This window comes from Pogona vitticeps, chromosome 1 (genome assembly GCF_051106095.1).
Source record: "Pogona vitticeps strain Pit_001003342236 chromosome 1, PviZW2.1, whole genome shotgun sequence".
Classification (NCBI taxonomy): Eukaryota; Metazoa; Chordata; class Lepidosauria; order Squamata; family Agamidae; genus Pogona; species Pogona vitticeps.
Window position 1 is genome coordinate 30,837,388 of NC_135783.1, and position 23,493 is coordinate 30,860,880.

The 23,493-nt window shown below is 39.0% G+C and overlaps 1 protein-coding gene across 3 annotated transcripts in view; it reads right to left on the reverse strand.

Annotated features, from left to right (window-relative positions):
* Positions 1-8,740: 8,740 nt before the first annotated feature.
* LOC110087181 (spermatogenesis-associated protein 7 homolog) overlaps positions 8,741-23,493 on the reverse strand; it is a 79,940-nt gene continuing 65,187 nt past the window's right edge. For 2 of the 3 annotated variants that reach the window (XR_013540335.1, XM_078382950.1), the window contains 3 exons: positions 18,401-20,895; positions 16,916-16,993; positions 8,741-14,155 (listed from right to left, as the gene is read on the reverse strand). Coding sequence is in view for 2 of the 3 variants with exons in the window: in XM_078382950.1 (XP_078239076.1) it covers positions 20,440-20,895 (456 nt within the window). In the remaining variant the exon portion in view is untranslated. The remainder of the gene's footprint in view (positions 14,156-16,915; positions 16,994-18,400; positions 20,896-23,493) is intronic. The other variant, XM_078382952.1, reaches the window with a different exon arrangement.

The following is a 23,493-nucleotide window of genomic DNA, read 5'->3' on the forward strand; positions in this document are numbered from 1 at the left end:
ATGAGAATTGGAGGCAGAGTGAGCAGTTACACCTCTTTGAATTAATTGGTTACAGCTATAAAGGAGGTCCAAGGAATGTAGAAAAATCAATCAATCAATCTTTATTTTGCAGTCTCCGTCCATGTAGAAAAATGGACGATGGACTATGTGAGAAGGAACTTTTTTTCCTAAGGTAAGTTCATGATGGATTGTGTTACGTAGCTGGATGGTACAGAATGTAGTATGGTAAGGAAGAAAGAAATGGGGCTAGCCCACCTTAGTTCAGTTTTGTAGTGCTTCTTATTTTAATGGGAAGTAGTTGTTTTATTCAACTATTGTAACCTTTGAACCTGTCTTTATGCTATGCTTAAGCAAACAAACTGTTTGTATGAAACTATGTTTTCTTAATAAAGAAATAATTATAAAAATCCTAATTGAGGACTAGTCTCTTGGACCAGCAAGGTTTGGCTAAATCCAGAAGAGAGAAAAAAGTCATTGATTTGCTACCATAGAGAAGTCCTATTTAACTGAGTTGTTGTGACTTCTAAGGAATTTCAATGCCCATGTTGAATTACTTGCAAAGTACTGAGTAAAGTGTTCTTTAAGGGTCAAGCTTGTTCAAGGCACATATGCTATGCACTGCTGAGGCTTGAGGACTTAACTCAATACAAAGTGGTAGATTTGTGGTCTGTGGAACTAACTCCTTGCCTGAATGCCATACGCTCTTTAGGGAGACATTGGTCATCATAGATAGGATCAATATTTTTCTATATCTATTCCATAGTTGTATCGTATTCTTAAGAAAGGGATTGTTTTGTTTAAAGAGAATATTACTCCACCTTTCTCCTAAAAAAATATGAGACCTGAAGGGGTAAGATAATTTTCCCCTTAAGGAATTCATCCGTATAGCACCACAACTTTAAAAAAATGTGTCCAAGTCATGATCATTTCATTACCTCAAAGCTGTGTTTTAATTAAAGTTGGCCACTTTAACATTTTTTTGTAATTTTAAACAATTCCCCTAATAACCTTTTAAAATGCAATGAGTTCATTTTCAGCCAGTTCTTATGTGTCCATTAGTTCCAGTCCTTTGAATGATGTACTTATTACTTAATTCCCAAGATTAGACTGAAGGCAACTTCTTTGAGAACATATGCTATTCAGTGATGAGAAATATAAGCAAGCTGTAGTTTGCTGGTTTTGAGAATATCCAGAGATGATCTCCTTCTCTTGCCTGGTTTGGGAAATTTAGAGCCACAGTAGGGTCAAAATGATTAAAAAAAACAGACAGTGCTGCATCTGACAAGTGCAGAATGGTCAGAGTGAAGAATGGTCAGAGAATTCAGGAATGGTGGTGATGTGGGGAATATCTTGGCTCTGATTATTTATGGATGCATAGTCTAGCTGATGTTCTATGGTACACCATTCGAAAATTGTTAGCACAGCATCACAGTCCTTAGAGGAACTTTAGAACTTGGATGGTATTGTGTCATAGATGGGTGCTGCAATAAAATGTTGAATTGCAGAGTATTTTACTTCAGGTTTTTTGGCTCCATAGCTGTGCCCTTTTCCAGGACACTCTGTCCCACTTCTGTCCTGGTTTTCCACTTTCCACCTTGTCAACAGGATGTCCTCTGGCCATGAAAAGTGATCAGCCGTCTCTCCCACTTTTAATCCCCCCTTCTCCTTTAAAGTTCCCCCAAAGCAAACTTTGGGGTGTCTCCAAACTAGCCAATGGCTCCTTTTTGATATGGGTCCTATTATTTTCACTACATAAGGACTACACTCAGACTTTGCTAATAATAATGAGATGTGACTTGATGGTATCTAATAATGTTAGGTACCATAAGGTCACATCTTATGGTGATCCTAATATGGTTTTCAAGGTATGTGAGATATGTAAGGAGTTATTTAACATTGCCAGTGAGTTTCCATGGCTGAGCAAGGGTCTGAATCAAGTATTCTGACTCCTGGTCCATCGCTCTATTGATTGTTCCACATTGGCTTTAAAAATAAGTCAGCATGGAAGCCCTAAGATGCAACAACTTTCTTCTGCAGAGACATTCTATAATTAGGTTTAAAGTTTAAGTAGGTTTAAGTAAAGTTCATTTTTTGTCTGAAGAACTCTCTCTTTTTTCTTCTTTATGCATATGGCAGTCTGTTACGTTTGTTTGAATCTGAAGCTTTAGAAGGCCATCGTGGCTTGGGAAATGGTGGCTAAATATAAGGTATATTGCGACAACCTCATTTGTGCTTCAAATCAGTGCGACCAATGTAAGAATCTGGCAGTTGAATGCAAGTGTCCAAATCATCCTTCAGGGCTTGAAGCATTCTTTGCACTTTTTCCTAATTAAAACAAAACAAAACAAAAGTACAGGAGAGAGGGGAATAAAGTTTTGTCAGGATTGTGAGAATATTAATTATTTAGACATATTTATGAAGGAAGGAAGGCAATACAGTAGTTTGTCCTGCCAGGCTGCTTGGTGCAGGAGGCTTCTCTAGCACACTTATGACAGTAGCTGCCAAACTTTGTCAGTAGCCGTGAAGCCCTGGGTGGCTTGCTGAAGCTCTCTGAAGCCACAGACTTCCCCCCAACGGCTAAAAAGAGGAAATAATCCTAGTTTAAACTGGACATGTTAGCCCTTCTGCCAGGTAGCAAAATTTCTTGATAATTTTTTTACCTTCCACTGTCAAAAAAACACCAGAGAGGTCTTCAAAATTAATAACAATTTGCATACAGAATCTATTGTTCTTTCTCAGACAAATCTTTCTTGCCTCTCAGCAGCTACTAGCCATTGCTAGGTGACCTCCAGAATCATAGGTAGGGTGGGCATCTACACATCATACAAGAACAGAAAATGCATCCTCTCAAAAACAGATAACTAATCTGCATAAAACAGCACATGTTAATGTCTACGTACAAATAGGAAATTAGAAATTGTTTCTAAAATAATTTGAACAGTAGTAAAGGTACAGCACCCATGTAGGGACAGCTGTGACTAGGTGTCCTGTGTGCCAACAGTTTTGACTGTCTAGGTTCTAACTGTGCATGGGAAATTTCACAGCCCCAACCACTCTGTATTTGGCTCTTTATTTTTAAATCAGGCCTGGACAAGACATTTGTTCAAATCAGGGTCTGTCTTCTGGCCGACCTTGACATACAAGGCTAGTCCTGCAGAAAACTGGCTATGTAGCAGTCCTAATCAGGGGCAGTGGTACTCCCAGTGGATAAAAGACACGGCCAAGGAAGGTGCTTTTTTACTATCGTTCCACTTACAGACTTTGCCACAACGACTGATTTACCTCTGTGGAAAAGGAATATCAGAGTAGACACACCTTTGGTCTTATCCAGCTGAGTTGTTCTCATGTTCTCAAGCTATGCTAAGATGATTCTGAGACTCAATTCACACTTCTTCTCCACATCCGTACATCTGATAGATTGATTTTGTTTGCTTAATATCAAACTCAAAGTGCTGCTAAAGAATCAAAATGCAAATACTTGTCCTTCCTTGTCCTTTACCACCAGCCTTGGTTCCTGAATTTAATCTCCAGAGCATGGCACAGCAATCTAAAATTTAGCAGATGCCTTTTTAAAAGCATTTATGAGGAAGAAATAAAAGGCAAGAAATCCATCATTTGTCAACATTTGGGGTTATTTCCTCATTTACAAGAGTTTCCATTATACACTTTTGGAGGCCCAAGATTTATTAATGTCATCGAAACAACTGATCAGAATTGGCTGATGGAAGGACCTCTTCCTTGGAGATGAGGTAAGATTTTCCTATATGGTGGAAGTCCCTTGTGATCATACACATGAGGAAATTAGACACAGGGTCTGTTCTGTACAAACCATTTTTCATGGCATAATTGTCCTTCTAAGGGCACTGTACTGTTTCTTACAACACATAAATGACCCTGAAACACAACCATCCTATCCAAGTCACAGTATATAAACTGAGGAAAATTAATTACTGCTATCAAATAGTATGTGTTTATTTCTTTCACTCATAGTCTGCCTTACTTGCAGTGCAGGCACCCAAGATATCTTATGAAATGGTTAAAAAACACATTGGCTGGACTTCATTTGGAGCAGCTCCTTATGTGTAAGGTTGAAGATTTCATCAGCTACATCCTTTTAAAATTAGTGTTTCTTATTTCCAACCTCAAGGTTTGAAGATCTCTGGGTATCCCTTTTTAACTTGGAGAAGTGTTTGAGAGTCTTGGGGTGCAGGGAAGTCCCAAAATTGCAACCTCTGGCACCAGAGCTGAAGGTGCCATTTTTTGGACTTTAAAGTCTCCACCAACTCACACCCCCCCCCCCGTGCTGGGGATGCGTTTGAAGACAGGTGTGCTCTTCAAGACGATAGGTAGGTTATTTTGTTCTATCAACTCCAGGGTACAGATCAGCCAGGAAGAAAAAGATTGCTCCATCATGATACTGATGAGCCCTTTCCATATACACAGCTGAGATCAAAACCATTCCACCTTTTAAAAGATTTGCTCATGGAACATACAGGGCTGTTTAAAAGCACAGCTATCTGTAGACACCAAAAGACACTTGTCCTGAGAGTAGTGCAGGTGATCAATGCCTTACATTTCTGACTCTCACGTTATGCATAATAATTCTGCTCTTTTCATTGGCCTAGTTTCATACTTGGCTAAATTCTTCTTCATTTTCCTTGTCCAGAGGAACAAAGGATTCTAGATTATGCCTATCTGTGTTGTAAAATGTTTGCAATGCCCAACAGATACTCATTATGTAAAACTGACAGCCTCAGCAGCAGTTGTGGTTGTCAACACAAAATGTAAGCTGCATCCCACTGGGTTAATCTGGTTTGGGTTTTGTTTTTTTCCTGGGGGGAGAGGGGAATAGTAATAAAATTATGTAAATATGGGGTGAATAATAAAAGCCAACACCTTGACTCATGTATCACATGGACTTTTTCAGTCCATCGTTTTCACTGATTTAATACATCTAAACTGTCCAGCAAGAAAAGTGCAGGTTTACATAATAGCAACAAACAACAACAACAACTACTACTACCACTACCACTACCACTACCACTACTACTACTACTACTACTACTACTACTACTACTACTACTACTACTACTACTACTACTACTACTTATTATTATTATTATTATTATTATTATTATTATTATTATTATTATTATTATTATTATTATTATTATTATTATTATTATTATTATTATTATTGAAATTGACATTGCAATTCCAGGGGATGCCAGAGTTGAAAATAAAGAATTGGAAAAACTAACAAACTAAAGAGACCTGACAATCGAAACATCCCGTTTGTGGATGAAACACACTTCAGTGGTCCCTATAGTCATTGGGTCTTTGGGAACAATATCAAGAAATTTCATAACGTATTATAAGCAATTGCAGATCTCAGAAATAACAACATCAGAGCTACAAAAAACAGCAATATTAGGAACAGCATACATACTGTGCTGATATTTAACAGATACTTAGGTTTTTGGTTAAAACTTGTATCTGTTTTATAATACCAGTCAATGCTTTCATAATTTTGATTGACTATGTCTGGTATTGTTGAACAACAACAACTATAAAACTGTAAAACTACAGAGTGATAAATGGTGGTTGCTGTGGAAACATCAAGCTCATTTAAGGGCTGTAGTAGACCTACAACCTAGTTGCTCTGGGTATTAATTCACATACGTAATCAGTGACAGCTTATGCCGTTATGTCCAGAACAAAAAGGTAGAAGTAGCTACAAAGACATAATACCAAAAGTTTCTCATTCATTTTCAGATGCTGTTTGCTAAACTGCTGAGTTAGTGGAACTATTAGTGGCTCTTCTGTTTTGGAGTGAGGGAAAAATTCATCTAGTTTGAACATACCAATATAATGTGAATATACAGTACCTATATAATGTGAATATACCAATCTTCCACTTTACAAACCCATACAGAATGCAGCCGTATGTCAAGACTTACACATATCTGAATTCTTCAATGCAGTTTTCATGATTTAAAAAGTGCAGATTAGAGGAAAGCATGCACAAAAAGCATCTTTTGCAGAAATATGTGCACAGAAAAATACACATGGTGTGCTAGAAACATTACTATCAGGAATCTTTTGCTGCCCATGAAGCTTTCCAAGAACGATAAGACATTAGGGTAAAACAAAAACAAACATACTTATTTAAAAGCTATTTCCGTAAATGCAGGTGCCTGTCCTAATTAAAATAGACCTGCTGAGTCAATTGTTGAATGGTAAGTCAGCACTGCATAGCTTAGTGAGTTGGGTACTTGGCTGTAGAGTCAGAGGTCTAGACTCAAGGGTTTACTTTCCCACCATGACTCTGTGGAGCCTTGAGCAAGCTGCAGGATGACCCCAGTATCAAAAAGTTCAGGAAATGATTGCCATAAGATGGAATTAACTCAACAGCATATAAAAATTATTCTTAAGTCTATGTTGATGTGACAGAGGGGCTACTCTAGTTGCAACTAGCCATTTGTTGTAGGCCATTATGTCTGTGCTTCTCAGCAGTAGTAGGTTGGTCGTAGGGAGAAGTTACTTCTTTAGGTAGGATTTCCGTTTGTAATCAATCTTTTCCACAACACAATATCCTAGGACCAAAAGAGAAAATGCTTGGGCTTTCCCAGAAATGTGTTTATCCTCTATAAAAATTAGAAACTGGCACAGGGACTAACTGAAATAAGTATTGGGAAAGTAAATATTGGCAAAAGTACACTCTGAAACAAGGCAACTTAACCAGGCTTTTCTTGCTAAAAAATAATAATATTTTCCCCCACCTATGTGTGCAATATCAAACCAATTGAACAATCCCTGCTTTTCTGGGAATGAAATGTTTAAAATGTGAGATCACAGCATAAGAACTAAACAGAAGTTGTTGTGTTCACTTTAATCTCAGCTATATATAATTTTGGTGCACTTTTGGATGGGGTATTTTGGGTTTTTTTTTATAAAAGATGCTTCATGTTTAAGGCTATTACTCAAATAACAGTAAGCTACTATCTCATTTAACTCAATCGTTTTTCTGAGAAAGAGTTTACTTCAGATTCTGTGTAGAAAACAAAATAAAATTGCAGCGGCTGTGTTTGTCAGGCAGACAACAAGATGATATCCTTAAAATGTGTCTTTATCTCATTAAGAACACTCGTTTGGAATAGTGTAAGAGGGGAGGCATTTTCTCCTTTACTCCCCTGAGTGGACTCAGCCGATTCAGGCAATAGATTCTAAGGACTGAGTTCATACATACATATTTATCTGTGTACAATTGAACAAGGGTAATCTCATAGGTCTTGGCAGCCAAATAACAATGTGTTGGTTGCATTCGTAGGCGTATACCTGGTCATCATAATCACGCATGCAGCCAGGCATGCCACCAGCATTGTAATAATGAGGTGCAGTTTACTGCCAAACATTAGGTGATTCCTCTTTTTGTAGGCATCCTTCAGTATTGAGAAACTATGGTAATGTGTTCTGAATAGAGGACTTGTGACAGCATCTCGTGTGGCTAAGAAGGCCACTTCAAGAGTGATAATCCCTTCCATACTGAAGACAAATGCAAACTGTCCCCTGTCCAGCTCCCTGATTTTGCTGGTTTTGGGACTGCCTCTTTGCCTCAGCCTGCTGGACAAGGGTCTCTTCAAATTGTGAGAGGCCATGCTGCACCGCCTGCCTCCAGGCTGAACACTCAGATGTCAAGGTTTTCCATCTGTTGAGGTCCATTCGTAAGGCCTTCAGATCCCACTTGCAGATATCCTTGTATCGCAGCTGTGGTCTCCCTCTGTGGTGCTTTCCCTGCACTAACTCTCCATACAGGAGATCTTTTGGAATCCAACCATCAGCCATTTTCACAACATGCCCAAGCCAACATAGATGTTGCTGTTTCAGTAATGCATATATGCTAACAATTCCAGCTCGTTCCAGGACTACACGATTTGGAACTCTGTCCTGCCAGGTGACACAAAAAATGCATTGGAGACAACGCATATGGAACGTGTTGAACTTCCTCTCCTGCTATGCACAAAAGTTCCAGGATTCATTGCAGTACAGGAATGTACTCAGGACACAAGCTCTATAGACCTGGATATTGGTATATGCTGTCAGCTTTTTGTTAAGCCATACTCTCTTTGTGAGTCTAGAGAACATGGTAGCTGCTTTGCCAATGCGTTCATCCAGCTCGGCATCTAGAGAGAGAGAGTGACAGAGATTGTTGAGCCAAGGTACATGAAATCAGGAACAACTCCAATTCTTGTGTAGAGATGGTAATAGAGGGAGGTGAGTCCACGCCCTGGCCCATAGCTTGTGTTTTTTTCAGGCTGATTGTGAGTCCAAAATCTTGGCAAGCCCTGTTAAAATGGTTCATAAATTGTTGGAGGTCTTCAGCAGAATGGGCAACAAGAGCTGTATCATCAGTGAAGAGGAAGTCCTGCATGCATTTAAGGCAGACTTTGGTCTTCACTCTCAATCTAGAGACATTAGGATTCTGGCCTATAGTCTGAACAGGGTGATTCAATCTGAAATCCTGAACACATTTACAGCTGCTGCTCTAAAGAACTTTAAATATAGTTAAGCTATCTGAGTAAACATCAATAAGAGTACAATGTCAAAATACAGAGCATAAGGGAGATCCTGGCTCTGTATCACTGCCACAACAGGAAAAGAGGTGGTCACACAAAAACACACGAATTGTTTCACAAATACTGACAAATGAGCAAGACAAAAAACACAAGAGCATATGGAAAGGAACAATCAAAACTGGTGAAGCAGGTAAAACTGTCTTAAATAAGTTGTGCATGTCCCCAAAACACCATGTGTTACTTTCTGTTTGAAGACCAATAAAACATTATTACTTAAAAATCATAATGTTGCAAGGCTATTCCCTATTAGTGGCTCTCTATAACTTCCAGGATGTGACTTTATAAAGGATAATTCCAAACTACCTATCTAAGATACATTAAATATATATAATATACTCTAATGAATCATGTTGCCAAATGCTGTTATCTAAAAAATTAACTTAACATTCTGCTCCTATTGTTCTCCAGGAGGCAGAGAGCAGCCTACTAAACTGTTACACTAATGCCTGAACACTGCCATTACAAAAACCACGCAGTCTATCACAATAATTCCCCTCAGAAAGACACAAAACCACTCTACCATTCAATTACTCTGTAATTATCAAGATTACCTCTTAATCGTCCTGTATAGTGAACAAGGCTGACTCCCACATAACCTTACATTTCAGAGAACGCTGTCAAAGAACACGAGCACTCAGTAACAAGGAAAGGCAGCCCCACATGCTACATTCATTTAATATGTAGCATGATTTAACAGCATTACTTAATTTCCATGACATTTTGTTTTGGCCACGTGTGTGTCGTGTTATGTGCATACAGCATATGCATAAATGTGCATGTGTGAGAAGAAGGCTAGTAAAACCCGCCAGCGATCCTTAAAGAGCAACTTTTCAACCTTTGGAAGTGACCCACCAAAACTGGACAGTGATTTTTCAGGGCAGCAATGAAAATATGCGGAACTATTTGCCAGAGAAAGGAAGAAATAGGGGAAGCCAAGGTGGCTATAACATATGGCAGAGTAAGACATCCGTTTCAGGAGACAATTGTTGGGGGTGCTACAAATTCTGGGTGGTGCTGGAGCACCTGTAGTTGAAGCACCCTACTGTTGTACGTAAAGGCCATGTGACTTGCTCTGTGCCTGCTACACTGACGAAGTAGACATTCAGTGGAAGATGCTTTTCCTTCACCAGTTCTGAAGTAATATACAGTAGTCCAGTCTGGAATGTTGAGGGGAGCGGGAATCTTGTCTTTGCTTCAGGCAGCAAAATATCTTGGCCCAGCTCCAAGAGAAAACTTTCCGGAACCTTTCTTTTCTTTGGTGAGAGGGGGATGAAATAGCTGAGCAGGCCGGCCAGCCAACAAAAGTGAAAACTTGGGTGGTTGATGGCTGCTATTTTGTGCCTACCCCTCAAAAAAAAATCCTCTTTGTGGAACATAATCTTGACGACCTTTAGGGACCATCTGTCTGGAATAGGCAAGCAGCCCAACTGCTGCTGAGGTATATAATAGTATCATGACCTTCTTTATGTGCCTTTCTTCCAAGCTAAAGAGCTCCAAAGGTTGTAACACTTTTTCATTGGGAAAGTTTTAAAACAGAATACAGTACGACAAATGTGAGGGCAGCAATTGGTTTCTACAGGTACTAACATTTTCATTTTAGATCTATTTCTAGTTAGATCCATTCGTGCCCAGAATGGATTTTGTCTTTTCCACAGCAGCTGCCCCTGGACTGATGTTTTCATTGAGTTATTTACATACAGTAACATACAGCCTTATGTACAAAAGGAGAATCCTCGATGCTGAACACGGTCCTTTTTCTCTGTAAAACCAAGACCAGTTTCAACAACAACAACAAAAGAATGCTTACTATTTCTGCATTATAATGCCCATGGTGCATCCACTGAAATTCTACAAGAAGGTCTGACAACATGGCATAGATAGAATTTCAATTTCATTTTTTCTTCATTCTTCAAGTTAGGTTTACTGGGAATTTTTTAACATACAAAAATCTTTATGTATCTTTTGTACACATCTACTACTTGCATTGAATCAATTCTGCTTAATACGCACATTGTTAGAAGCAATATAATACATTTTTAATTTTCCTTTCATTAATATATGCATTTTCTGTGTACTTCCCCAAAATAGCGATCCCATAATAGATATCCATTTTTCAGAGCTTAGAAAAGCTACTTTTTGAAATATCAGAATCCCAAGCCAAGTACAGCCACAGTCCATGTTAGCCACGAGATATGGGAATCATAGTCAAAGCCATTTGTCAATCTCTGGATTTTTTTGACTGGAAAACTCTATTGCAAAAGTTGGAGCAGTGTGTATTTTGAAATAATTATTGAGTTTTCAATAACTTCAGTTTTGGCTTCAAATTGTGTTTTTCAAATGGAAACTTCTATTTACTTAGTTTTACAATCTTAACAATGTTCATCAATACAGCAAGAACACCATATCTGCAGGGGATTTGTTCCAAACCCTCCCCCCCATGGATACTGAAAAGTGTGAATTATAGCCAACACAGTTTGCTGGAGCCAGGACTCCCCTGTACCTGTAATTTTTATCTCAATGGGCCTCCATGAGTAAGAGCTGAGTTGAAATCGTCTCTCATTCCTCAACGTTCTGAATAGTCTCTCTCTCTCTCTCTCTCTCTCTCTCTTACACACACACACAAAACCACAGAGAGAGAGAGAGAGAGAGAGAGAGAGAGAGATACAGACACACACACACAATCTCAATGGTTCTGAGGGATTTCTTCTTTAAAGGCAATTAAGAACCCATTTCCATGTTTGCCTAGGAGTGTTGAGGAAGAGGCTGACTGCAAGGCAGGAAAGATGAGAGGTAGAAACCTCTCCCAGGAGGCAGTTTGGTTTAGATTAGCATTCTTCCTCTGGCCTCACCAGCCTACCCAGCTCTGAGTTTTACAAAGACATTGCTCTGGAACGTAGAGCAAGCTGACTCAAGCAGCTGGGAGACTAAGTGAAATGGCAGTAGCATAGCGCCCGGTTCCCTCTAGTAGCCAGTTCTGATAATTACATCTTGAAAACTCATACCGTCTTTCTATTTTTTCCATGCAATATTTTGAATGTTTATATTTTCAGACTGTGAATAAATGAATCAGCAGAAACTGATCTCACGGATAAGGAGGTACTACTGTACCTACATTCATATATTTCTATACCATTCTTCCCTTGCAGAAATGCTAATGCTAGGGAAACTGCATTGAAAATTCTTCAAGAAATGGTATTTGACCCCACTTCAGCTCCCACCTATTAATCCTATACGGTCAACTATGAATTGGAGAGACTGTAAGTGGAGGGTATAATTTCAACACCTTTTGTGGTTTTGCAAAAGAGTAAAACAGTTTTGGGAAGAAGATATAACGAAATTTAAAACATTGCAATTACTAAATCAATTACTAAATCTCTGGAATTAGCACTTCCTACTGTTTTCTTAGAGGGGAATGAGTCCCTTTTACATAAACCCTTAATAGGCCATACTCTAGTAGCTGTAAGACAGACTATAGGCAAAGGGTGGAAGAATATGCAAGGGGGATAAAAAGTAGCATGGTATTCTAGAATGTTGCAGATAGCATTACAGGAAAAATTAACCAGCAAATTGGTTAAATAGTTAACAAGATAAAAACATTTGGATTCTTTGGCAACAGATTAATACATTTTATTGTTAATATGAATTGAATAGATAATAAGATACACCCTAAAGCATACAGGATTTTTTGGTTTTTAAAACATACTTAGAATATGACTATAATTTTCCCAGAAAGCCTTATAAGACTGTGGATATGACTGCTGTGTTGAATGGGAATGAGAGGGTGAGGGGGGGGGGGAGAGAAGGGTCCAGATATATACGTATGTATGCATGTATGTATTGAGTAATAGTGTTAATATTGTAAAAATGAACAAATTCATATGTGCCATCAAGTTGGAACTGACTTATAGTGACCCTGATAGGGCTTTCAAGGTCAATTAGATATTTAAGGTGTGGTTTAAGTGCCACACCTCCAGTGAGCTTCCATGGCTGAGCAGGGATTCAAACCCAGGTCTTCTGAGACTTAGTCTGTCACTCTGGGTAAAATCCACTGGGTAAATAAAAAGAAGGGTTTTATTTCCATTTAAAAACAAACAAACTTAATTTTGGCGGCAAACTATGGAATGCAGAAAAACTGAGTTAAAATAAGAGTGGAACAAATTTTCCCCCTTTCCTTACAGAAAATGTGGCTACTGGCCCTACCAGCATCCCTACAGTTCTCATAGTTATCACTGCACCATAGAAAGTGACCAGAAGGATGTGGAATATTGATGTTCCCAACTAGCATGGCTGGAAACTGACCCTAAATGCAGTGGACATCCTTTTCAATCCACCACAGTTCTTCTGAAATGGTTCCTTAATAGAATCAGTTGTGATTCTGGATATGAGGACTTTCTTGTCTTCATCATGAAGATAAGCAGATGCAACATTCTTCTCCTCACTCTTGAGGCAACAGGATATTTCCTCATGCTATGGAGGAGCATTCCCATATTAGCACAAATGATGTTTTCCACAAATTGAGTACCATTATGTAGAACTGCACATAACTGCTCTGGAATTAAATGTACCGAATGAGTTATTTGCATCTTTTTCAATGTATCTGCTTGCTGTCTGTGCGTTTTGTTTCTCAGAGGGAAAGAGCACTAGTTTCAGACAGAGACATTCTGTGAAAATTGTGGACATTTTGACAGGAAAAAAAGGCCTTGTCTCACCCTCACACTAGAAGTGAAAAATTGTATGAGGGCTTAAACATTCCTTGCTGTGGTAACTTGTCTTGTCAAGACAGCCTAAGTTGATAGGAAATAGGAATACAGCAGGTATTTATTAAAAAAAATCACTAGGAAGTATTATATGACAAACAAAGCCAAGAAGATCAACATTACTTTGTGGATAATATCCTGTCTATCCCCATCCCCCTAAAGAAGGTTGTGGCTGATTGAATGTGCAACGATGCCTCACACTGCCCTGTGGTTGCCCAATTCTGCTCAACATGCACTTTGTGCCATCAAAAAGGCTTCAACAAGGACTTTTGAAAGAAGGAGAACTTCAAAGTTGGTGACAAGGCTTTGTAGCTTAGCTTGTGTATCAATTGATCCGATTCTAAAAGTGGAGGATTAGATATCCTCCCCAGCTTTCTCTGTTGTTTCAAATGGCAGAAAGAGCAAAAATGCATCATGGAAAACATTTTTCACAAGGGACGTCCTTCATCTAAACTGGAAAGCAGACTGCTACATACTTCATCAAACACTCTTTTGCTTAAGTCGTAGTATGGATGTATAAGGAAAAGGTCACTTGTTTTTCCTCTCCTTGTAGCTGTTACTTCAGGTACACAGCTGTTTTTATTTTCCTTTTAATTAAAAAGTGCAGCAGCCCAAATGGTATAAATTCTTGTCTGAAACAAATGCAGGACTCTGCAGCTACTGGTGACAGCACTGTTTCAGAAAATATATGTATTTTTGCTTACTTCATCAAGGTCACATCTTCTGTCTCCCATGTGCCTCTGAAATACATCACCTAATGCCCTTAGAAAAGAGAATAAAAGTGCACTTCAGCAGAGATTTGAAAGAAAACCAAAACAGAACAATAAAAATAGCAGCAAGAAAGATGGTGTCCTTCCCCCTTGGCCCAAAGCAGTAAAGACAAATCTTAGATTGCACCTCCGCGTTCAGTTTTACAGTTCTCTAAATGTGAGGACCTACTCTATGAAAAATAATTACAGTGGTTTTTCCACATATTATGCCAGAGCTTAATATGTGGCAGTTACCCCTTAGCTAATATGACCAGCAGCCAAGCTTGTTGCCAGATTCTGGGGGTTAGTGCAGAAAAATGTAACATTTCCAGGGTGAATTTCTAACATAGTGTGTCTGACAACAGTATTTTTTAAGCAGAACTGGAAGGCAAAATCCTGCTCCTTAGACACCTTTAAAATCTGGGTTGGGTGCCCCCTTCCTGACAGCAGTTGTCAAACATGCTGGTTTTAAGCCATGGTGTGTGCAAGGGGGAAGGATAACTGGTGCTACAATCTTTTGCACATCTCTTGAAAAGTCCCTCTGAGTTCAGTTGAGTGTGTAGGATTGCACCTCTAGTTTCACGTACATGTGAATGATTGACATTGAATTTGCTAGACTCTACTTCACATCATACATACATACATACATACATACATACATACATACATACATACATACATACATACATACATACATACATACATACATACATACATACATACATACATACATACATACATACATACATACATACATACTACTGCACTTTTAAGCATATATTGCTACTGTATGGTGGTGTAGCCCAACTATGGTGTAGCCCAAGTATGGTTATCCAGATGCTGTTGAACTGTTATTCCCATCAGTGCTTTCCAGCCAGTCCAATGCTGGGGAGTGGCTGGGATACATAGCCCAGCACCATCTGAAGAGCCAGACTTTGCCCACCACGTTATAAAATATAATTATCAAAAGAACATTTGCATAGATGGCTCTCACATGCAATGTAAAGTCAAAACTGTTTGTATTCGTGAAGGCTTTCATGGCCGGGATCTAATGACTGTTGTGGGTTTTTCGGGCTCTTTGGCCGTATTCTGAAGGTTGTTCTTCCTAACATTTCGCCAGTCTCTGTGGCCGGCATCTTCAGAAGACAGCACTCTGAAGATACAGAGTGCTGTCCTCTGAAGATGCCGGCCACAGAGACTGGCGAAACGTTAGGAAGAACAACCTTCAGAACACGGCCAAAGAGCCCGAAAAATCCACAACAGCCATCAAAACTGCTTGCTATTCCCTGTCAAGTGCATATTCAACAGCTAATCCTAGCTTTCCTTTATATCCCTAAAACAATATTGTCCCTTATTTTAAAATGTACACTGCCCTTCTTTAGCTTTGAGAGATCACAATGAAATAATTCTTGGACTGTGACATTCTCAGTGACAGATTTGGTCACTGAGAAATAAGATGCTGTTCTCAAATATTCCTGAATGGTTGAATCGCGCCATGGAAGAAAGGATGCCACCTGCACAATAAAGAATAACACTTGGGTGTGATTTAATATCTGCCATATGCTACATGGGATATAGGAGACCTAATGAGTCTCCTCCCTTAGACTCATTAGACCATTTATTTGATTTGGTGAGTTCTTCCCCAAAACAAAATTCCCCAGGACCACCTAGTTTTGTGTTTAGAAAAAAGCTGCCCCACTGTGAGCTAGATTTCATAGTCCCCCCAAAATCCAAAAAACCCATGCCTAGTAGTTCAGGTCAGCACCTATCGTACAGCACACTTGGGGCATCGAGTATATTGCCAGGAAACAGATGTAAACAAAATGGAAGGCAATGATTACATAGATAACATTTTCTCTCTGACAAAGATGAGAAAAAGTGGACTGCAGCTCTCAGAATTTCCTAGGCAGCCTGACTGTTCTGACTGGAATATTCTGGAAACAATAGTTTTAAAAAGTGACTTTTTCTATCTTGGGTAAATGAACAGAGATATGGAAAAAACAGATTAACTTTCTTTTCTTTTTAGCAACATTTTTCTCAAACTTGGCAACTGGGATAGTAGGCACTATGTGCCCATGTGGTTCACTGTATTTACATGTATAGACATTTGGTAAATAATATTAAACTGCAAACTGTAGAAAAGTCCTATTGTGAAGAAATTAACTGAAGTTCATCTTTTGCATGCCTTCTCCCACCTAGATCTACCCAAATCCCTCACCATAGCCAGGAGGGACAGTTGAGGGGCCTAACGCCAAAAGAGGCCCAGAGAGAAAGAACAAGAAGCCGGGCCTTGTCGGCAGTGGCCCCTCGAATCTGGAATAACCTCCCATCAATGATCCATCTGTCTCCCTCGCTGGGTGTTTTTAAGAGCCAATACAAAACTTGGCTCTTTCAGCAGCCCTTCCCTCCTGTCAATACTTGACTTTATTTTTACTATAATTTTCTGTTTTCCCATCTTGAGCACTACTAAGCATTACTAATTACTATTATTTAAAATTGTTTTTAATAGTTTTTAACTATTTTAGCTTATAATGTTTGATGGAACCCGCCCAGAGTAGACTTTGTCTAAAAGGGCAGGATAGAAATCTAATTAATAAATAAATAAATAAATAAATAAATAAATAAATAAATAAATAAATAAATAAATAAATAAATAAATAAATAAATAAATAAATAAATAAATAAATAAATAAATAAAAACTAAATAACTAAATAACTAAATATCATTTCTTTATTGAAATGGATGAGATGACAAAAAATTCTGAGTACTCACTCCTTGTCGTAACAGCCTCCAATCAAAATGTCATTAGTGATGTTCTGAAGAAACTGAAGGTACTTCAACTCTTCTTCTCTTTATAAACATGGAATAGAAAAACAGGATTTACAAAATCAAAAACAATTCTTATGTTTTACCTTGCTTCCCCTCTGCAACATATGATAATGCTGGAGAACAAGATGATGAAAGTGGTTAAAAAGCAGTTCAATCATGTAAGCATGGTGTAGCCAACCTCTAGGTAAAGATTCTCCTTGACAATTTTTTTCCAGATGTGTTCGACTCTAGGGGGCAGTGCTCATCCCCGTTTCCAAGCCATAGAGCCAGCATTTGTCCGAAGACAATCTTCCGTGGTCACATGGCCAGTGCGACTTAGACACGGAACGCTGTTACCTTCCCACCGAGGTGGTCCCTATTTATCTACTCACATTTGCATGCTTTTGAACCTCTAGTTTGGCAGGAGCTGGGACAAGTGATGGGCACTCACTCCGTCACGTGGATTCGAACTTACAGCTGAAGATCTACAGATCTTACAGCACAGAGGCTTCTGTGGTTTAACCCCCAGCGCCACCACGTCCCTCCGCAGCACCACCACATCCCTAGTCAACCTCTAGTACTTCATAAACCTTTTGGTTTCAGTTCTGAGAAGTACGTACAGTTCAAGCTCTCTTTCTCTGCAACCAGCAAGGCTTAAAATTGGCTAACTGACAGGCTTGCCATATCCTAGTTTTCCAGATCAGGAGTTTCATGTATATCATGCTGAACACTCTATCTTTCCAACCAGTGGACTTAATGGCTCTTCAGATCTGGAACCTAGTTTGTACCTTATAGGCAGGGATTTGAATGTGGGTCTCCCAGTACACAGTCTAACCATTGCACCACATGAGCTCTCACACATCTCAGTTGCTATCTAAATTATTGTACTGTTTCAACAAAAAACATTTGTGTTGTATTGAACAAATAATTTTTCTCAACAAAAGCTTTGAGAATAAAAATAGAGAATATGAAATCAATTCTTGTTTTCCTTTCTATATCTCTAACAGTGATTCTGAGAAGATAAAAAAAAGAGAAATAAAGGATTATTTATTTTATTTGTGGGCTTCCTAGAACTGCCAAGCTAGCTTCAGCAGGAAATAGAATGCAGGACTAGACAGACCTTCAAACTGATTAAATTAGCTTCATATTCCAGCTTGCTTGAAATATTTTATGTGCCGTAGTTTTAGATACCAAGCAAGGGCATATAATACCTTTATTAGACCACTAACACCTACCTACCTACCTACCTACCTACCTACCTACCTACCTACCTACCTACCTACCTACCTACCTACCTACCTACCTACCTACCTACCTACCTACCTACCTACCTACCTACCTTGCTTTGAAGTACTGGTGATACATTTCTATTAAGTTACAATTTACTATTACGTGGGGAACAGGTTCCAATCTTATTTTTTAAAACAAAGGAATTTGTAATTTACTTACTTTGCATGAAGCAGTGATTGTACAAAAACTGAATTTGGACAGCGTTTCTGTAATTTTCAAAAAGGAGAAAAGAAATTAGGAAGGGTGTTTTATCTTCATATTTATTTGTAGCTTTCCTTTATAAATTGACGGCATTCACTATAGCAGCTATGACATCTGAGTCAGTCTTTGCAGTCCGAAGTAATAATTTTCCCAAGATCTTCTCCAGATACTATGAAACCTAATCTGGGTGTTTACTACTTCAGGCAGCAAAATTTGTTGCGTACAAAATCCAGATATTAACTTCAGGATCTAAAATGTACATGCACTAATCAAATTTCATGGAAGATTTGTACAGCTGTTCAACCTAGATAATGGTGGTGGGCAAACATTGCCTATTTTATTGTTGTTGTTGTTGCTGCCCACTTATCTACAATAAGCAGTCCAAGGACTAGAAACGGGCAAAATAAACCTCCTATTGGGGTCCGATTATCTAGTGCTGGGTGGTGTTTTATGAAGGAAGGAACACCATGCTGTCAGTCTGGACCTCACTCTGAGAGGTTTATGCTTAAAGATGAAAATTATTAGTGGGGAACAACTAGGATAAGTGCAACATTTTTCGAAGCACGGGGAAATGCACTTCATTATAAATACTACATTTGTAAAACATTTTTGTCCATTCTTTGCTTTTAATCTCCACAATTCAGTAACTGACAAAAAGAAAAGGTATAAGGAGATTATTTAAGTTCAAACATAGTGCTTTGTTCTATAGTATTTGGAAAGTAAAGTACGATTCCTCTCCACGTGATTTTTGCCCACATTAATGAACACCCACTTTCGTAGTCTTTTTTGCCAAGAGAACTGTAGGTGGGAGCAAATCAGATGTTATTTTATATGTTTTTAAAATGCTGTTGATGTTTTCAAGAGAGATCTGCTGTTTTAGCTTTGTAATTACCAAGGTCTATTGCCATTATCCACTTTGAAATACTAGATTTCCCAAGTGATACAGTTTTCAGTTACTTTAATAACCACAGTGATTTAATGGCATGAAACAGCATTATTCACAGTGCAATCCTATTTGATTACACAGAATTCTTAGAGGTAAAGGTTGGTATAAGGAGTGAAACTTCACTATGGATTTAAAAAAATTAATCAGCTGTTCTCGATGGATTTTTATCTTGTTATTAGATGCTCTGTAAAATCATCTTACACTCAGATTCAGAACCCTTTGTATTAATGAATATTCGTACTGCCAATATTATTTCAACCAATATCATGTAGGATAAAGTAACCTTGACTGGGTGCAAGATGTGGCAATCTACAGGAGATTGTAGGCATTCATCTTCCAAAGACCTGAAAGATTAAAAGAAAATTTTGAATGACATCAACAGCAAATTGGCCCCAAATGGTAAAAGCCCCCTGTAAAGTCTGATTTTAGCAGCCACATAGATTAGATTAGATTAGATTAGATAAGGCATCCTTCAGTCTCAAGAGACTATGGTAATGTGCTCTGAATAGAGGACTTGGAACAGCGTCTAGTTTGGCTGAGAAGGCCAATTTGAGAGTGACAATCCCTTCCACACTGAAGACAAATCCAATCTGTCCCCTGTCCAGCTCCCTGATTTTGCTGCGTTCAGGACTGCCTCTTTGCCTCGGCCTGCTGGACAAGGGACTCTTCAAATTGGGAGAGGCCGTAATGAAATGCCTGCCTCCAGGCTGAATGCTCAGATGTCAAGGTTTCCCATCTGTTGAGGTTCCATTCCTAAGGCCTTCAGATCCCGCTTGCAGATGTCCTTGTATCACAGCTGTGGTCTCCCTCTGGGTTGATTTCCGTGCACTAATTCTCCATACAGGAGATCTTTTGGAATCCGACCATCAGCCATTATCATGACATGTCCACATAAGTTTTCAAAGTATCATCAACTGCTACTTATCTCAAAAGTAACACATCCCAAGTGCTTCCTTCCATCTAATGTTGGTACTTTTAGCATGCAACATCCAAGCTCTGATCTTCCTGACTTAGCTTAGCAAATCACACACAGAGTAAGCTATTGAGCAATTTACCTCAAGATCTTCCTTGTTCTGTTATGGGATGATGGATTAAGTGAGAAGCTTTTCTTCCCCGCTGGGTGGTTATAATACCTGTATTTTGAAAGGAATGATTTACTTGCTGCTTTTAAAACTCTGGGGGTAAACGGCTGCTTTGTTTCGGTAAAGCACTGCGCATGTGTGTCCAGCAAATCTCCACCCAGAGGCTTCTTTTGAGGGACCAGAAACATTGTTGTCTTTCTGGAGCTCTGAAGAGGAAAGTAGGGCTGCGTAAGTGATAGAATACTTTTCTGGACTCTGTTTCTGCCATTTTTGGGAGTCTGAGATAAACACCACTGGACAGTATTTTGGATCATCTTTGCATTCGGAACTGGAGACTCATTACTTAAATGCATCTGCTTCAAATATTGAGAAGAGCGCTGCCTTTCCCCCCCCAAGGATGGCATTCTTCCTCTTGAAAGTAACCCCTGTGGATTAAAAACAGCAACATCAAAATGTAGAGAACCGAGTGACAGGACTTGTCTCTTTATTTAATTTGTTTCAAAGATTTGCATACCTTCACAAAGTTTTTGAAGACACAAAGCCACAGATTGGTATAGATCTACCAGATAAGCGGGATATAAATCAAATAAATAAATAAATAAATAAATAAAGCCCACAAAATGAAATACAACATTTGTTTTGCTGCATTAAATACAATAAGTCGTTGCTGCCCCTGAGACCCCCTAGCCCTTCCCCTTCCTTACAGAACAAAGTTATGGGTTCTGTGTGGCCTGTCCTACAGAGATAGAGATGGCAAAGATTTGGTCTGCAATAAATAGGCTGCAATTCTGTTGCTTGGCACAGCCCAAAATCTTGCTGTGTAAAAGTATGCCTGTATAAACTGGAATCAGTGCTGGAAATAATTAATCTAAGCAAACTAAAAGTTTCCTAAGCCCCGTTCAGTTTCAGGGACTCCCCAGGGCTCTCTTTGTTTTCAGGAAGCCTTTGGGAGTCTTAGGATGAGGATTGGGAGAGTCTTTAATAGTAAAAAAACCACATAAATCAAAAAAATCGCTGCCGGACCACAATTTATGCTGTTGATCCCCTTAGTTTTAATTAAATATTTCTGGTGCCAGATCTAATTTATGGTAGCATAATTTTATCCAACAGGATTTTGCCCACTGTAAGTTGCAACTGAAGCTGGCTGGATAGCTCAGTGGTCTAGGTATGGAGCCAGATGTAGGGAGTTCAATTCCCCACTGTGCCTCCAGGGAGAAGAGCCAGCTTGTGTGGCCTTGGCCAAGATGTGCAATCCCAGAGCACCCTAGAAGAAGGGAACGATAAACCACTTCAGAGTATTCTCTATTTGGAAAGCCCCCCAAAAGAGTCGTCATTAGAGATGGGCACTAACTGCCAGTTCAGCAGTTTGCGGTGCTTCATTTATTGGCCAAACAGGTGTTTGGGGCTTCAAGACCCATTTTTTTCTGGCAGGCATCCACTCAGACACAGTGCCCAGAGGAGGCAGGGCAGAGAAGCCAGGCTTCTGCCTCTAAGTGAGTGCCTGCTAGAGGAGATGGAGCTTTGAAATGCTGAACACCTATATGTCCAACGAATTGGCATGAACCAGCAGTTTGTGCCCATCTCTATTTGCCATGTCAGAATTGATGGATGATGATGATGATGATGATGATGATGATGATGATGATGATGATGATGATGATGATGATGATGATAATAATAATAATAATAATAATAATAATAATAATAATAATAATAATAATAATAATAATAATAATAATAATAATAATAGTGAATTAATGGAATTTATGGAGGAGCTGACTCACCCAATCAGCATTGGTTCAATGGGTGTACTTTATTTATTTATTTATTTATTTATTTATTTATTTATTTATTTATTTATTTATTTATTTATTTATTTAATTAATTTGATTTATATCCCACTCATCTGGTATATTTATACCACTCTACATACTTTAGTTGCAACTTTTTATGCTAAGCGACAGAACATGTCAGTTAGCATAGTTAGATATTCCGGGAGATACATAATCACTACTACCATTATTTTCCCGTCTTTAGAGAACCATGTCCTGTTGCCCCTTCTGAAATAAGGCTCGACGGTCTCCCAGTCCATTTATTTTCTATACATGGAACAAAAAGGGGACATGCTGTCCTTTGTCAGGCAGGAAAATATCCTGGGGCTGTTTTGCATTAGGATTTGATTATACATCAATTTACTTAGTGGAAGAGTGCACAACTGAGACCAGTGAATAACTCAGAATTTTAAAAACTGCCTCTTTAGGGAAGGCGTAGATTTCTTACAAAGAAGTCCCAACATTCTGTGTGCTACTCAAGCAAAGATAAAGGGATGAGGTGTGTGGGTGCAATGGTGAAAGTCTGTACAGAAGGTAGCCTGGAGCACGACTTAATTCATCATACCAATATTTATGTCAAATACAAACAGAAGAACACATCAGATCACAAGGGACATGTGCCGACCAATTTGTGTTTTTGAGTGGGCAAAGCAAATAGAATTGAGGGGAAAAATTTAAATTAAGCACCCCCTATGTAATCCCTAATTTACTGCTGGTCTAATAGGAATGAGCATTTTAATTAAAGCCAAAACAAAACTTAGTTGAAAACAGCAAAAAAGGAGGCCAGGTAAGATTGGTGGTGCTGAGCAGATACCTGCTCACCAAGTACATATTTCCACCCTTGGAGAGACCTAATGGGGCAATGACATCATACCACCCTGAACAAACTGATCCGATCTGATTTCAGAAGCTAAGCTGGGCCAGACCTCCTTAATACTGTTAGAAAAATATGCTCTCTAATACTTGGTGTCAGTGGTGGGCATGCTGTGCACTAACTTAACTGCAATGTTTTTCTCGTGTCAGAAGCGGAGATGGGTATGAACCTCTGGTTCAGCAGTTCATCCTGGTTCGTTTGCTAGCCCCACAGGTGTTCTGCGGTTTGCCACTCCACTCCTCCCAGCAGACGCCATGCCCCAGCTTCCCTGCCCTGCTGGTAAACAAACTGACTCGCGTCCATCCCTACTCAGAGGT